The 17,661-nt window shown below is 46.7% G+C and overlaps 1 protein-coding gene across 1 annotated transcript in view; it reads right to left on the bottom strand.

Annotated features, from left to right (window-relative positions):
- The window catches only part of LOC147608989 (Galactose oxidase/kelch repeat superfamily protein), an 85,690-nt gene that overhangs the window by 23,473 nt on the left and 44,556 nt on the right, over positions 1-17,661 (bottom strand). Inside the window, exons 5-7 of the mRNA XM_086788248.1 lie at positions 17,423-17,519; positions 17,128-17,183; positions 16,805-16,912 (exon numbers count right to left, since the gene is read on the bottom strand). Coding sequence (XP_086644374.1) covers positions 16,805-16,912; positions 17,128-17,183; positions 17,423-17,519 — 261 coding nt within the window. The remainder of the gene's footprint in view (positions 1-16,804; positions 16,913-17,127; positions 17,184-17,422; positions 17,520-17,661) is intronic.

Here is a 17,661-nt window from a genome sequence, read left to right as displayed (position 1 = left end):
CATGGCTGCACATTGATTTGAGTGAGAAAAGGTTCATTTTCAGCTGCTGTACTTGCCGGTACAGGTTTGGTACATCATTGGTGAGCACTTGGTACTGTTGTACAGTACTTTGGAAGGGCAACAGAGCACATTTAAGGTGCTGTCCTAAATCTGCAGCAACCAGATTTTGGTGATTTTATCACATACAGTGGGAGTAGAGTTGCATTTGTGCTTCCGCAGTGGGAGATAAAGCTTGGGAGAACAACTGTGAGCACTTTGTGTGCTTTTGGTGCAGTGTTTGCACATTTTGCAGGGAGTCAGGCATTGACAGGTTGCATATTGCTATGGCAACCACAGGTGAGAGCTCTTCATAGCTTCACATCAAGAAGCTTGAAGGCTCACATAACTATGATATTTGGCAAACCCAGTGCTATAATGTGTTGCTCCAGAAGAAGCAACACAAGCCTATCAAAGAAAGGGGTGTAATGCCCGCTTCTCTTACTGCTGAAGAGTGGGAAGATATGGATGAGCTAGCAAGATCCACCATCATGTTGTCTGTGTCAGACACTTTACTTTTCAGCATTCGTGAAGAGAAGACAGCTTGGGGAATGTGGCAAAGATTGCAGGACTTGTATGCCCAGCAAAGTGCCTCAAGCAAAGTGTATTGGTTGAAGAAACTCATAGGTCTTCAAATGAAGGAAGGGGCGTCTATGGCAGCCCATCTAAATGAGTTTAATGGTATTGTCAGCCAAGTTATAAATCAAAAGTTGGCAATGGACGATGAGTTCAAAGCCACCTTTCTCTTATGCACTTTGCCAGAGAGTTGGGACACATTCAGGACAGCCACTAGCAATTCGAATGCTATGCTGTCATATGCAGATGTTGAGGGTGCTCTTCTTCAAGAGGAGATGAACAGGAAAAACAACTCTGTTGGAAAGTCCAATGCAATGAATGCACGTGGGAGATCCCAGCAAAGGGGTAAAAGCCAAGAATGGGGAAGGAGCAAGTCCCGCTCCAAAAAGGATTTGGAATGCCATTATTGTGGCAAGAAGGGACATATCAAAAAGCAATGCCACAAATGGAAGAATGATCAAAAGGAGAAGGGCAGAGGAAAAGACAAAGACAAAGATGAAGCCAAAGATGTAAAGCCAAAGGGCAAAAGTGGAGTCAAGATTGAAGAAGTCAATGTGTCACATGCAGGTGACAGTGAGGATGAGGTCCTATTCACGTCTTCACTTGATGCCCATTCACTACTTGCAGGAGATGGTCATGGTATGCACTCATGGATCATTGATTCAGGTGCCTCCTTTCATGTCACAGGTTGCAGAGACTTGTTTGTCAGGTATACTGCTGGCAATGAAGGAGTAGTTTATTTGGGTGACAACCATGCATGCAAGATTCTTGGCAGAGGTGATGTGAGGCTTGTGTTTTCAGATGGCTCACAGCTTATGCTCCATGATGTCAAGCATGTGCCTGAGATCAAGAAGAACCTGCTTTCTACTGGACAGCTTGATGATGCTGATTATGTTACCACATTTGGTCGTAGAAAGTGGAAGATTAGTAAGGGCTCACTGGTTGTTGCCAGAGGCTCTAAGGTGGACACTCTTTACTTCATGCATGCAGGTGTTTGTCACCATGCTAATGTAAATGCAACCGAGCTGCCGGAAATCTCTGTGGCATAGCCGGTTGGGACACATGAGTGTCAAAGGAATGGAGCAATTGTCTCGTTTTGGTTACTTGCCTTCTCTAAAGTTTTCAAGTTTTCAGTTTTGTGAGCATTGTATATATGGCAGGCAACTCCAGTGCCCCCACAAGAAAGCTCTTGGACAGAAAGATGCTCAGTTAGAGCTTGTGCATACAGATGTATGTGAGATGCCTCAGCTTTCTTTGGGAGGGGCAAAATATTTTGTCTTTTATTGATGATGCCACACGCAAGGTGTGGGTTTTTCCTCTTCGTTTGAAGAGTGATACATTCTCAGTGTTTCAGAAGTTTGTTGCTCATGTTGAGAATCAAACTGGCAAAACACTGAAGGCTTTGCGTTCTGACAATGGTGGAGAGTATATGTCCAAACAGTTTCAGGACTTTTGTGATGCTAAAGGCATCAAGAGAGAGCTCTCTACTCCTTATGATCCTCCACAAAACGGGACAGCAGAGAGGATGAACAGGACCATTCAGGAGAAGGTCCGTTCTATGTTGTCACATGCTGCATTACCTCATGGTTTTTGGGCTAAAGCTGTTATGACAGTCGTTCATCTTATAAACAGGTCACCTAAAACGAGGCTTGGTGGGAAAGTGCCAGAGGAAGTATGGACAGGGAAGCCTCCGTCATACAAGCACTTGAGAGTGTTTGGTTGCGTTGCGTACGTGCACATACGCAGGGAAATGTGCACCAAACTTGATCCTAAGTCTCACAAATGCATATTCCTAGGATATGGTGACAGAGGTGAAATGGGGTATAGACTTTGGGATCCAGTGAATAAAAAGATTATACGCAGCAATGATGTCATTTTTGATGAAACATGCATGTATAAGGAGCCTGCAAGGCAACAGGAGCCTGGCAGAGTCATCTTTGATGATGATGGACATCATGGACAACAACATAGGGCTGTAAATCAGCCATTACAGCAGCAAAACCAGCCCTTAAATGGTGCTGAAAATGGTCCAAATGGACAGCCAGAGTTGGCAGAAGATATCCCACAGTTAGAGGAGATTCCGGGCATGATCTTTCAACCTTATGGCATGGAACAAGAGCCACCAATGGGTGATATGCAAGCTGGACAGCAACCTGCAAATGATGGTCATTGGGTACGGAGGTCTACAAGACCCTCCAGAGCCCCTGACAGGTTTGTTCCAGGGGTTGACTATTTGATGCTTACTGACTGTGGGGAGCCCTCTTGTTACAAGGAGGCTTTACAGAGGGCAGACAAGGCTCTTTGGGAGCGTGCCATGAAGTTAGAGATGGATTCTCTGCACAAAAATGGAACATGGAAGTTGGTGCATTTGCCTAAAGGCAAAAAGGTTTTGCCAATGCAAGTGGGTTTACAGGCTCAAAGTTGCACCTGATGCAAAGCCAAGATACAAAGCCAGGTTAGTGGCTAAGGGCTTCAAGCAGGAATATGGTGTGGACTTTGATGAGATCTTCTCTCCAGTGGTCAAAATGACCACACTTAGAGCTGTATTGGCTTTGGTTGCTCATGATGATCTGGACTTGATTCAGATGGATGTGAAGACTGCTTTTCTTCACGGTGATCTCCATGAGGAGATATATATGCAACAGCCAGAGGGTTATGCAGTGAATGGAAAGGAGAAGCTTGTATGTAAGCTGAAAAAGAGTCTTTATGGGCTCAAACAGGCACCAAGAGAATGGTATCATAAATTTGATACATTCATGAAATCCCAGGATTTCAGGAGAAGTGACATAGATCACTGCTTATACACCAAGAAAGCTTTGGATGGCAGTCTATTGATCCTCATCTTGTATGTTGATGATATGTTGATTGCCGGGAAATCTCGTAAAGAGATGGATGCCTTGAAGAAGAGGCTGCATCAAACCTTTGATATGAAGGATTTGGGTGATGCAAATCACATTTTGGGTATGCGGATACTTCGGGTCAGAAATCAACATGTGTTGTATTTGTCTCAGAAGGAATACATTGGCAAAGTTTTGCAGAGGTTCAATATGGACGGGGGGAAGAAGACTAGTACTCCTTTGCCTCCATATGTGAAACTCAGTGCTATGGACAGTCCACAGTCGGATAGTGACAGGGCTGATATGGCCAAGATTCCGTATGCTTTCGCTTGTGGCAGTCTCATGTATGCCATGGTTGCTACTAGGCCAGACATTGCATTTGCAGTGGGAGTGGTTTCTAGATACATGGCCAAACCTGGCAAGAAGCATTGGGAAGCAGTGAAAGGTGTCATGAGATACCTGAAGGGCACACAGGATATGTGCATTTGTTTTGGCAAACAGGATGCATTAGTGCATGGTTACACGGATTCGGATTATGCCGGTCATCCAGATAACCGGAAGTCTACTACCGGTTATGTGTTTACATTCACATGAGGTGCTGTGTCATGGATATCCAGGATGCAGAAGTGCACTGCCTTATCTACTACAGAGGCCGAGTATATTGCAGCCACAGAGGCTTGCAAGGAGGCATTATGGCTATCTCGGTTAGTGGTTGATTTGGGCTATACAGGGGATGTTCCATTGTTGCATTGTGATAGTCAGAGTGCCATCCAGTTGGCAAAGAACCCTGTCTTTCATGCAAAGACGAAGCATGTGGATGTGAAGTATCACTTCATCAGAGAGGTGATAGAGAACAAGCAAATTCAGCTTGTTAAGATTCATACGGATGACAACCCGGCTGATCTGTTGACAAAGAGTTTGCCTCCGGAGCGGTTTGCTCATTGCAGACACTTGATGGGCATTGGATGAGGCCAGTTTCAGCCTTGATATGGCCTTGTATATTATCATGTACATGCTGATTTTTTCTTTTCCTTCATTTAAGGGCACTTTGCCTTTAAGTGGGAGGTTGTTGGGGTAAAGGCATAATACCCACCCTTGTAGTGTGTACAAGCCCATAAGTTATAGTACATAGTACACTTAGTACTTTTAATGTACTAAGTGCACTATGTGTACTAGTGCAAATATACATGTGTGATAGGGGAGTCACACTCATATCTTGATGAGTTGACTTATCCCCACAACTCTCCAGTTCCAAGGACACACAGTCAGCAGCTTTGTTCGCCTCTCTCTCTCTCTCTCTCTCTCTCTCTCTCTCTCTTCGCTGTTCGTTGTTCACCGCCCAGCCTTGCTTCGCCACTACGCCGCCCTGCCCTGCTCTGCCCGTTGCTTCACCCTGTTCGTTGTCCGCCGCCCAGCCCTGCTTCGCCACTGCGCTGCCTTGCCCCCCTTCACTGTTCGTTGTCCGTCGCCCAGCCCTGCTTCGCCACTGCGCTGCCTTGCCCCCCTTCACTGTTCGCTGTCTGCCGCCCAGCCCTGCTCCGCTGCGCTCCGCTGCGCTGCGCTGCGCTGCGCTGCCCTGCCCTGCCCTGCCCATCGCTTCACCTTTGCTCGCTGCGCCTTCTGTTTGCTGTTCGCTGCGCTGGCCCCCAAGGCAGCAACATAACTCTCTCTCTCTCTCTCTCTCTCTCTCTCTCACTTCCCTGTTCGCTTCCGCCACCACCCTTCCCTGTCCGCCGCCGCCACCCTGCTCGCTTCCCCCGCCTGCTGCCCTGTTCGCTGTACGCCGCACAGGTCTGCTGGCAATGGCCAGTCTACCTTTCCCCACCCACCGTGTGCTCCCCTTTCCCCACCCTGTCCGCCGCCGCCACCCTGCTCGCTTCCCCCGCCTGCTGCCCTGTTCGCTGTACGCCGCACAGGTCTGCTGGCAATGGCCACACCCTTCCCTGTCCGCCGCCGCCACCCTGCTCGCTTCCCCCGCCTGCTGCCCTGTTCGCTGTACGCCGCACAGGTCTGCTGGCAATGGCCAGTCTACCTTTCCCCACCCACCGTGTGCTCCCCTTTCCCCACCCTGTCCGCCGCCGCCACCCTGCTCGCTTCCCCCGCCTGCTGCCCTGTTCGCTGTACGCCGCACAGGTCTGCTGGCAATGGCCAGTCTACCTTTCCCCACCCACCCACCCTTGCTCAGGCCCCCAAGGCAGCAGCATAACTCTCTCTCTCTCACTTCTTCCATGGCTTCCCCCTTGCGCAACCCGACGAAGGCGACCTTTATGGTCACAAACAAGAGGATAACAAATGTGGAAAAGGAAATGAAGGAATGGAAGGCAGAGATGGAGGGATGGTGGAAGGAGAAAGCAAACTTTCTCCAAATGGTATTCAATGAGGGTAAGCGGTGGAAAGAGGAGGAGGAGGACCTCATAGCGGAAGTCAAAGACCTTCACGGGGAAGTCAACACGCTCAAAGGCGTAATTTCAGCTCTTCAGAGGGAGCTTGCAGAGGCCAAGGCAAATGGTGGACTTGAAGAAGGTGAAATTCAGCCATCCATGATAGACGAGCTCAAGGTTATCAAGGAACAAGTACGGGCAATTAAGGAAGAAGAGAAGCAACAGGAAGCAAAGACTTCCTCATGGGTGGAAGTCATCACCAAGACGCAAAAGAAGATGGATGAAGCGGAGAAGTGGATAGAGGTCGCCAAGAAGGGTAAAGGTAAGGAGATAACAACCCCTACACTTACAATCATTAACATGACTTTGGAAGAGGAACAACGAAGACGTACACGTGCTTTGCATGTGAGGATTACCGGCCTTAAAGACGGGGATAAAGTTGAAGAGGAGGTGAAAGAGCTTATGGTGTTGATGGGGATTGACAGTCCGACACACGCAAAAGCCTGGAGAGTGGGCAAAAAAAGCGGAGGCAACGGGGAAACATCAAAGGAAAGAGCTCTCATACTTCGCTTCCCTTCTATTGAGGCGAAGAAGGAGTTCTTGAAGAGACGACCCACTTTAAAGAATACAGGCATTTTTCTTGGTGATGATCTTACTCTTTCACAGCTTGCACATATGAAGGAAGTCATGCCAGAGATTAGAGCAGCAAGAGAAAAGGGTAAGATAGCATTTTATAGAGAAGGGAGGGTGGTCATCGTGGAGCGACGCTCTACATGACGGTGCGAGACCTATGGGACCAAATTAAAGCTGGCAGCCTGGAACTGCAATGGATCCCTCAGACTTGATGTAGGTGCCTTTGAGGACAGCTTTAGAGATAGAGATATAGTCTTCTACTCGGAGACTCACCAGGCCCCTGGTCAGATGATGCCACAGGTGACAGGATACAGATGGGAGACAGCTTGCAGAGTAGGGACGAGATCGGTACACAGTAGTAGAGGATCAGGAGGGGTGGCAGTTCTTTTCAGGGAGGAGCTGCAACCGCTTCTACACATAGTTCGGAGAGATGATCAGGCCAGATATATGTGGGTGAGACTGTGGGCCGACACAGGCAGATTCCTGTATATTGCCATATGCTATTTTGCTCCTAGTACATCGACATATGCAGCACCTAGAGGGCAGTCTCCTTTCTCTGTGCTAGATGATGACATATGGGAGTTCTCTAGGGATGGAGACATCATCCTGTTAGGGGACTTTAATGCCCGGACGGGCAACCGCCAGACAGCCTTTTATGATACCTCGGAGGAGATGCTGAGAGAGTTGGACACTCTGGATATGGGATTAGACAGACGCTCACAGGATGTGGAGTGCACAGAGTATGGGAGATATTTGGTAGATATGGGGACTGCGCATGGGTTGGCCATACTTAATGGCTTGCAGAGGTTTCCGTCAGCAGCTGGATTTACTTGCTTTCCACATAGACATGGTGCTAGCACAGTGGATTATGTTATGGCTATGCCCAGCTTTGTTTCATGCATTGAGGACTTCACAGTTGGATCTCGGCCCATTGGGGTAGTAGTGGATCATGCATTGTTGACATTGACTATCTCTTTTCACTTTACCACAGCTCAGAGGACAGGAGGGGCAGATCACACTCGATATACTTTTACCTCAGAGACTGATGCTGTCTACACAGATGGGATTTATAGACGTTTGTACACAGAGGAGCCAGGGAGACCTTTGGAGGAGTTGACCCATATACTGACAGAGACTTTACATGATGCAGCGAGAGAGGCATATCCACATACTCAGCCTGGACAGAGACAGCATTCTAGATGTATGCCCCAGAACAGCTGGTATGATGAGGAGTGCAGAGAGACCAGAGCCCGACTGCAGCGGGAGGTTGCTTTGGGAGTCACTACTCACCGACAGTCACGTATTGCCTTCCGACGCCTTGTGCGAAGGAAGAAGCGGGCCTTCCTTGCTCAGCTAGAGCAGGAATTATACCAGCTGTTCTTGAGCCAGGATTCGAGGGAGGCTTGGCGTCTGTTTCATGAGTCCTCCCCTGCTTTGGCCATCACTTCTACAGAGGTCTGGGGTAGTTATGCAGCATCTCTATATACAGTTCCTGGACAGACACCTTTTCCTGACCCGCCAGCACCATGCCCACAGACATGTACTTTCTTTACCGCAGAGATGGTAAGGAAGGCCATTGATAGGATGAAGACTGGGAGAGCATATGATCACGATGGATTGGTTGCTGAGCACTTATTCATGCGAGAGACATGCTGGCAGAGCTTCTAGCAGTGATGTTCAATCGTGCTATGTGCGAAGGCTTACCCGAGACTTGGAGTAGGTCCACCATCGTGCCTATCTTCAAGTCAGGGGACCCGCCAGGGAATTATCGCACTATTATGATTGGTCACACACTAGCACGATTGTATGCATCCATTCTTGAGCAGCAGTTGAGTAGATGGGCAGAGAGAGTTGGCATTCGAGCAGAGGGACAGGCAGGGTTCAGGAGCGGTTTCTCTACTCTTGACCACATCTTGACTCTGCGGGCCATTATTGAGGAGGGCAGGTCGCATGGGCGACGGATTTATTGTAGCTTTGTGGACTTCCGCAAAGCATTTGATACAGTGCCCAGAGCCAGATTGATGAGGCGATTACAGGAGATGGGGGTACCCACAGAGCTCATATGGGGAATTATGGCTTTATACAGATCAGTTGCAGGACAGGTACGCACCCCAGAGGGGGTCTCTACTTTGGTTCACTCCACTATAGGAGTGAAGCAAGGTTGCCCGTTATCTCCTTCACTGTTTGGTATGTATGTGGATGAGGCTTCTGACTACATTGAGAGATTGGGGGACAGAGGAGCCCAGCTAGCAGGTACATGGATCCCACTATTGTTATATGCTGATGATATTGTGTTGATCTCTGACTCTCCTGAGGGTATGCAGCGTCATCTGGATGCTTTACATGAGTTTGCACATGATAGTGGATTGTCTGTCAACCTTGGCAAAACCAAGGTTATGGTGTTTAACACCACGCCACAGTGGGTTAGGTGATCAGCTTCCACATTTACATATGGGCAGGAGATTGTGGAGTATACAGATGCATATACATATCTTGGGGTAGTATTCAGTGGGCCAGTGTTTTCGACGAGGAGAGCAGCAGAGACTAGATTGACTAGAGCACATGCAGCCCTGGGTGGTTTGGAGAGGATGTGTTCGCAGGTTCAGTTTCAGGAACCTCGAACGAAACTCTGGCTTTTTGACACTCTAGTGACATCAGCTATGCTTTATGGAGTGCAGATATGGGGACCTTCAGTGGGCCATCACAGCGCAGGCGGGTGGAGAGGTATGGAGAGGCCTTTGGTATCTATGATTGCTAGGCTTATTAGAGCCAAGGCTGTGGTACCTCATGAGATTATTCGAGCAGAGCTGGCGGCTGCCCCTCTGGTGATTGAGGCTCTTACGAGATCAGTCTCCTACATACATGGCTTGTGGGATCTCCCCCGAGACAGATATGCACGCCTCGCCCTGGAGTCCTCCCGACAGTTAGCTTTACAGGGAGACACGGCTTGTTGGTATGGACAGATGACATCTTGGTTCCAGGCACATGGTTTTAGCATGGACAGATTGCCTCCCTTCCAGTATTCTCTGGAGGCACCCTCTCTCACTCTTACACGGACAGAGATTACCAGACTCATCCGTCAGGATTTAGTTCAGCTGGACATTAGGAGGACATGGATACAGCCGACTGAGGAGCTGGGCACGAAGATGGCTTTCTACAGAGAGCATTTTCTTCAGCTCACAACAGATGGTTTTGTGATCAGACCCAGTTACATGGATGTACACTTGTCTCATGCAGTACGATGTGCTATTGGTCAGATTCGCACATCCTCACACCAGCTTGAGATTGAGATTGGCCGATATAGAGGTATACCTGCTGAGGCCAGGATATGCCGAGTATGCCATGGGGAGCCAGAGACAGAGCTGCATTATATATGCCATTGTACTGCATACTATGAGATACGTGGTCGTTTCCACTGTTTATTCAGAGAGGGTTTTGGACCACTTTCCAGAGTCATGGGGTACCAGGACCAGAGGTGTTTGGGATTGTTCTTGCTTGAGCTGCGGAGACATAGAGATAGCCTGCTTAGGCGCACAGAGAGCCAGACTCAGAGGCACATTACAGACTTCTTTAGTCCGGCCATCACTGCGCCAGATGGACCACAGCAGCAGCAGGACATGGATACCGCCCACACCAGGGGTACACTGATTGATCGTGCGATTGAGCTTGGGTGGTCCAGACGCCCACGACTACGGAGGAGGGCATCCCAGCATAGACGGAGGTTGCAGCGGCAGATTCGGATTATTCTTGCGAGGCATGCGAGACACCCAGTCAGGGTGCTGACCACAGAGGATATTGAGGAGATCTGCCAGTGTCCGATGCGGCACATATTATGAGATGGAGGTACCTCCATAGTGTACCTTCCAGTTCCAGTTTCATTTTCTAGGTGCCAGTAGTATCATCTTTATTTTTCATTTTTTGGGTTTTTTTATCCAGACATTGTATCAGATCCACCATGATGTAACTTTTGGTCTCATAGGTCATTATGGCCTTTTGAAGACGTTAATATAACATTTCATTTCATTTCTCCCTTGTTTCTCTGTGTATGTCTCCCACATGAAACCCTAATTAACTCTCCCATTCAAAGCCAACAGTTACAAAAGATGCAAGCATTACAATAGCTCAAACACAGTTAAAAAGTGGATTTAATAGTGCGAGTACTACAGCAATTCACAAATATATTTAGAGTTGCCATGTAACTGAAACTACAGCAATTCACAAATATATTTAGAGTTGCCATGTAACTGAAACACAGTTAAAAAGTGGATTTAATAGTGCGAGTACTACAGCAATTCACAAATATATTTAGAGTTGCCATGTAACTTAAACTACACCGGCTAGGTGTCAACGTCCTTGGGCACTGTCTTGTGAACAATAAGCACATCACAATTAATATGTAAAAGCCACATTGCACATAACAACTGAATGATGCATCACTGCACAAGATAATTTGCAAAAGAGACAAGCACTGCACACTACACCATCACTAGGGCCACGAACGGGCCGACACCCCCTCAATACTAAAGTATATTATTGCAGTATTTAAATCTGTACAAAGTTCCAAGGGCTTGCAAGCCAGATAATCCAATGCAATGCAAGTATGAAGACAAGTTACCCAAACAGAAGTGTGTCGATGCCGGACTTGCCAGCCGGACTTGCCAAAGGAGTCTAAATAGCTTGGCCACTAGTCCCATGCACCTGGAGGGAAGTGAATGTTCCGTGACCATGCACAAACAAGCGCTCTTGTACTAGAGCTTGGCTCAAACCCTCGTAGAGACCGTGGTTCGAGCCTCCCTGGTACGAGTACACAAACAGGTACTGGTACACGGTGTCAATAGTAGTAGGTACTCAAACGGGTACACTTGGTGCCAGTTCACAGCAAGTGCATCTGGCATTGTAGATGTAGGATGATATTCTGCTTGTACTTGCAAGTACAGTAGGGTTTTTAGCTTGTACTTGCAAGCACAGTCAAGGTTTCAACTTGCACTTGCTGGTACAGTTAGGGTTTCAGCATATATTTGCAGGTATAGTTAGGGTTTTTAGCTTGTACTTGCAAGTACAGTAGGGTTTTTAGCTTGTACTTGCAAGCATAGTCAAGGTTTCAACTTGCACTTGCTGGTACAGTTAGGGTTTCAGCATATATTTGCAGGTATAGTTAGGGTTTCAGTTTGCACTTGCACGTACAGTTAGGTTTTCAGCATGTACTTGCAGGTATAGTTAGGGTTTCAGCTTGTACTTGCAGGTACACAGTCAGGTACAGTAGGCAGCTACAGCAGGTCCACAACAGGAGTTCAAATGAGCAATTATGGCAACTTAGAGATAATCCTCTCTTTGAACCTAGATCAGATTTCGATTAAGACAAAGAGGAAGATATAGCAAGAAACACTCCATAGCCGTTAACCATTGCCAAGCATATGCAAAAGTACCCTGAGTAAGGTGATGCACTCAAATATCTACAACACTTTGAGATAACATGTGCAGTTGTTGTTCATAGATTTGCCACAACACTCATTGAAAATGATCATAAAGACTAATATGTGGATTTACTAGAAGAGACAAAAACATGGGATAATCTACGTGTCACATTTTATAAAAAGGTTGCAGCCGGCCTGCCCTCAGACAGATAGCTCCAATCGCCTCAGAGGAGCGGCTTCAGCAGCCTTTGGTCTGGAACCCCCTAATCTGTTTACCCACTGGCCACATGATAGGGGCTGACCGCATGTTTCTTGGGGCGCCTTGAGCATGGGACCAGCCAGCTCTCTTGGAGACTGGATCGCTCACAGGCAGTTACCCCTGGGAGATGCAGGAGAGAGGCCTGACAGGGATCCGGGGTAAAGATAGGCTTAGCATCGACATCGACTCAGCTATCCCTTAGGAGTGGCTGATGCCCCTAGACCCGACCCCCCCCAGTGTGGCTAGGCGTGTTTACCAGACACGGAGCAGATGAGGACAGTGGTCTACTCACTCTCTATTGGATCCCATAGCAGACTAGAGAGATCTGAACTTCCCTTGGAGAATTTTAGTGGCTGCACCTCGTAGAGGGTGAGGGTGATTGGTTTTCGAGCACAGGAATGACATATTGATCCAGCACCGGCCAAGGTGGCCAGGGAGAGATTATGGCGGCTATGGATATGGGAATGCCGACCTCTCACGCGCCTTCAGTGGGATCCGGGAGAGTGGACTTGGCACAATCCAGCGGATCAGGAAGAGACTCTGGATGCCCCCTTCTTTGCATATACTGCGCGGCTAGGCCACGGGATCTAGATGCCTGAGATAGATGGCACACCCACAGAAGCAGCACATTGGCAGTCTCAAGGCCTCTCATAGTGTTCCTTTCGATTTTTGGAAGAGGCCTCTCACAGCGTTTCCTTTCGATTTCTGGAAGAGACTATGGGACAGCTTTCGGCCAAGAAAGATCACCCTCTTTCTTTGGTTGATGGCACATAGGAGTTTGGCGGTCGGTACTTGGCTGGCAGTTGGTGGTTGACCAATGGCTTGCCCACGGTGCGGCCACCCCCAAGAGACTCTCAAACATTGCCTTTGGGATTCCCGAAGGCTCAGCAGATTTGGCAGCGGATTCTCCACCTCTTTGCTATGGACAAGGCATCGACCCGGAGCATCACATGGGACACTAGCTTAGGCCACAGAGGCTGGAGTGGTCAAGGCTTATGAGGAGGAGGGGGGACGGCTAGGCCTTCAGATCTCTCACCACGTATTGCAGCAGTACCAGTCACAGCCCCACCTACACGCGACTGGCGGCCAGGCTCATGCTAGAGATGGGAGATTTGTAGTAGCATAGCAGCCTGGCACATTTGGCACGCTAGATGCAGCAAGGCCATCAAGGGTACCCACACTGCGCCGGCAGAGACCATCAGGAGCACATGGCTTGATATCATTCACACCCTCAGAAGTCAGTAGGAAAGGTTCTGACCGCATGTGGAAGCGGCGGGAAGCTTTCTTGAGACTTTGGAGGCCTGGCTCATTCCTCACAGATAATTGGCCACAGGTTGTGTTTAGGTTGCTAGTCTGCACACATATGAGATCAGGGAGAATGAGGTCCAACAACCCCTTTTATAGGGTTATAAACTGCTGGTCAAACCCTTCCTACAAGCTATCTGGCCGACTGCTGGCATATGGTAAGCCCTTTCAATGAGCTTCCACAAATGCGGCTGGCGTTTATGACTTGTCCACACTTGGGTGCTTCAATTATGAACTAAAGTCTTTGATTGACCTTATCTGTTGTCTAAGCACCCATACAACAGACGATCAGGGGCCAATAAGTGCCTGGAGCAGACACACATTATTATAGCTTGCAAGTGGGTTACATATAATGTGTGCGGGACTTGCACAAATGACCCCACATTGACATACCTATTACCTAGATGGCTTGTGGCGACATGTCCCTGGACAAGGGCTCACAACATGCACAGTGCCCATTAGAAAAGGTGTCCTGATTGTACTAATTATTTAGAATGTCCATGTGGCACACCCTAGGGACAGCATGCTAAACCTTTTGTGAAAGATGTAAAGAGTGGTGGGAAGGCTGAAAATATGTAGCCCAAGGATGCCTCTCAGAGAAAGCACAAGTTTAGCCTCACTCTTGAGCAAAGGGAGCAATATGCCAAGGAGGGTAAATGCTTCTCATGTGGTAGCAAAGATCACATGTTTAGGAAATAACTGCAACTTAAGAAGAAGGAAAATGAGAAGCAATAGAATGTAAATGTACATACCTTTCCCGATGTACACAGGAATACAAAGCATGACAACAAAGAGAAAGTGGTATGTAAAGCATGGGGATAGCTCAAAGATCAGCTTGCTCTCTTTATGTTTGATGATTGTGCCATAGATAATTTCATTTTTGTGGAAATGATAGCCGCTTTGAGTATTGAAATAGGGGACATGGGACTCCAAATAGAAGCGGAGGCCGCATTTATTGGTAAAATAGTGCAGGTAACCCCAATCATTTGGAAGGTGTGCATAACACTTGATCATGAGAACGTTTTGATTGCACCACTCAATGAATGTGATGTATTGCTTGGGAAACCATGGCATCACAGCATAGAGCTATGTAAGGAGTATAGAACCAACATGATTACTTTTATGCATAAAGGCCACATGCATGTTATAGATGCTAGCCATGAGGGAGACTCCACCCCCGTTGTATCTCATATCCAAATTAATAAAGCAATGAAGAAGAGTGTTTCCGCATACTTGGTCTTTGTTCGTGATAAGGTTGAATGTAATGATGTATGTGTAGATACTTTCACAAGTGAAAGGCTGAATTTTTTTAATGCATACATGGATTGCTTTGCAGATGCATTACTAGGACAGCTATCTCTTGAGAGACCTAAGGATCATCGCATTGATTTGGTGCTGGGTATAGACCTGCATATAGGGTAAGCGGAGGACAAGCAAGAGGAGATTATGAAACAGATGATGCAGCTTTTGGACCGAGGTTTGGTTCAGCCAAGCTCTTTGCCATATTGCTCACCGGTCTTGCTAGTGCATAGAAGGATGGTTCCTTTTGTATGTGTGTGGATTATTGGGCTTTAAATAAGCTTACTTTCAAGAATCCGTTTCCAATCCCGCACATAGATAACATCCTCAATAAACTCGATGGGTCTGCATGTTCCAACTGCATTGACCTTAAGAATGGGTATCACTAGATACCTGTGACACCACAGGATGTAAACAAAATGGCATTCAGGACGTCATTTGGGCTATATGAGTTTTTGGTTATGCTGTTTGGTCTCACGAATGTCCCGGCCATGTTCAATAGAATGATGGATCGCATTTTCCGTAAGCATCGGAAATTCATGATATCTTGGTATTTTCCAAGAATGAGCAGAAACACCGCCAGCATGGGCCATTGTATTTGAAGAGCTTCGTAACCACAAGCTCTTCATTAATGCGAAAAAGAGTGAATTTTTCCTTTTCGAGATTCACTATTTTATAAATTTTGAACGGAGGGTTTCACGCCTTGAAGTGGACTTCACGGAAAGCTAAGTTTGATTTTTTTTTTTACTGCATGAATGAAGGGTCTCACGGCGTGAACCTGACTTCATGAAAAAGTTTTTTTTTTTGCTTATGAACGAAGGGTCCCACATCGTGAATTGGAATTCACGTCGTGAACCATTAGCGTTTCATATCGTGAACCAGACTTCATGAAAAAGTTAAATTTCTTTAGACCCGTGCACGAAGGTTCTCACGCCGTGAATCCTTAGCGTTTCACATCATGAACTGACTTCATGAAAAAGTTAAATTCGTTTTTTTTTGGTCGTGTGAATGAAGGATCTCATGCCATGAACCCTTAGTGTTTCAGGTCGTGAACCGGACCTCACGAAAAAATTAAATTCGATTTTTTATTTTTGGGACGCGGACCCCTAGGACGTGAAACGTTAGGGCGTGATAAAAATGGTCCTTGCACCTGTTGTGAATGAAACGAATGTCCCTAGGGCCATTCTTGGATGCCCCATGGCCATCCCAAAATGACCTTGAGGCCTTGGGGTCATACAAGAATGGCCCTAGGGCCTTTCTTGGATGCACCCATGGCCTCTTGGAGTCATGTAAGAATGGTCCAGGGATATATCCCAGTCACCCTCAAGGGACAACAAGTAGTTTCTCCAATTCTGTTCTACCATATGCACTGATTTGCAGCTCAAAAAAAGATCCTTTCACACACGTTTCCCCTAGGAGCCTCAAAACAAGGTCCTTCCATGTATGTTTCCCCTAGAAGCCCTTCAAACGGTGATTCCTTCCCTGATCCAGGACCCCCGATGTTCTATGATGGAAATCCAATAGATTGCACCTTCATGGAACAGCTATAGCATGCCCTTGGCAGAGATACCTAATTTTCCTTAGCAGTAAACTCAGTTTCGGTGATTAGGTAGCTTGACAGCTTGGCAAATTTTGCAGGCTCAAGGCTAGATGTACAAAGCTATTGAAAACAGACACATCATGAACATACTCTTCTCTCCTCTATTTGAAATTGAGTCCAAGCCAAAAGAGGTCAGCAGGAATGCTCTTATGACTATCTGGATAATAGCCCCTTCCTCTCGCTCTGCTGCAGGCATTGTTTAGCATTATCACAATTCTAATTCAATCAATGATTATATTGCAAGAAGTCTTCCTTATTCCTCGATTGACTTTTAACTTTTGTATGTTCTGATATTCTTTAAAAAATGCACAGAGCTAGCTCAAGTTTTTTTTTAACGTGCAATGGTCATACTTCAGATTGAAACAAAATTAAAAGAGAACTGAAAGAAGATTAGAAGAGAAACTTTCGCACTACAATGTGTTGCATAAAACAGCCCAATATGCTAAATAGTCCAGGAAGCCCACCTCTGCCTCCCAGGATAAGCAAACGTTTTTCAACCATTGTTGCCGTGTGCCCACAGCGTGGAGGTGGTGAGGGTCCAGTTATAGGAAGTTGCCTCCACTCCAAAGAGACTGCACTGAAAAACTATGTTTCTTAAATTGTCTCTAACCTACCACATGAATTACCCGAATCAAAGAGTTCATATCCAACAAGAAAACGTTCTTTAAGTGAAGTTTTATCCCAAGAACAGACTGAAATGAAAGTTCAACAAACAAGGTTTCCATCAACTGATTGGGAGGTACTCATCTTCAATATAGAAACATGAGCCATAAGACAGACTCCTTACTTGTGTCTAGAACATATACATCTGACAACCATTTTGAGCCATCCCATCCTCCATATCTGCATTAGTTATTTTTAAAAAAAAACTATCAGTTCAAATAAGTTACAAAAGGTACGTCCTAAGCTGAAATGCTCTTGGTGTTGTGCTAGGGAAGGAATCATGTGGCATAAGAGACTTGAGGTACTCTAGCATTGTGTAATGAAACAACAGAGTCTCCGTGGTTATAACTTCCACCCCACCATGAAAATCGAACAAAAGATTACTTTCTCACTAAAAAGCAAAAACATCAATCACTCACAATACAATTTTTCCATTGCCAATAGAAGCACCAGCAGAGAAATCGCGAGCAGATGGAACGTCTCCATAGCCAGTCAACTCTGCCCACTGCCAAATATCTGCATAAATATGATGAATTGAGAAGCAGTGCTAGGCCAAGATCATAAAAGGCCAACATTACATGCTTCGCAAGAAATTTATCTTAGATTGTGATTGTTAACATCATTAATCATCATGGTAGAATTGGCAGGCTTATAACCC

This window comes from Cibotium barometz, chromosome 52 (genome assembly GCF_041138505.1).
Source record: "Cibotium barometz isolate CiBa-2024 chromosome 52, ASM4113850v1, whole genome shotgun sequence".
NCBI lineage: Eukaryota > Viridiplantae > Streptophyta > Polypodiopsida > Cyatheales > Cibotiaceae > Cibotium > Cibotium barometz.
This window is presented reverse-complemented; position numbering and strand designations above follow the sequence as displayed.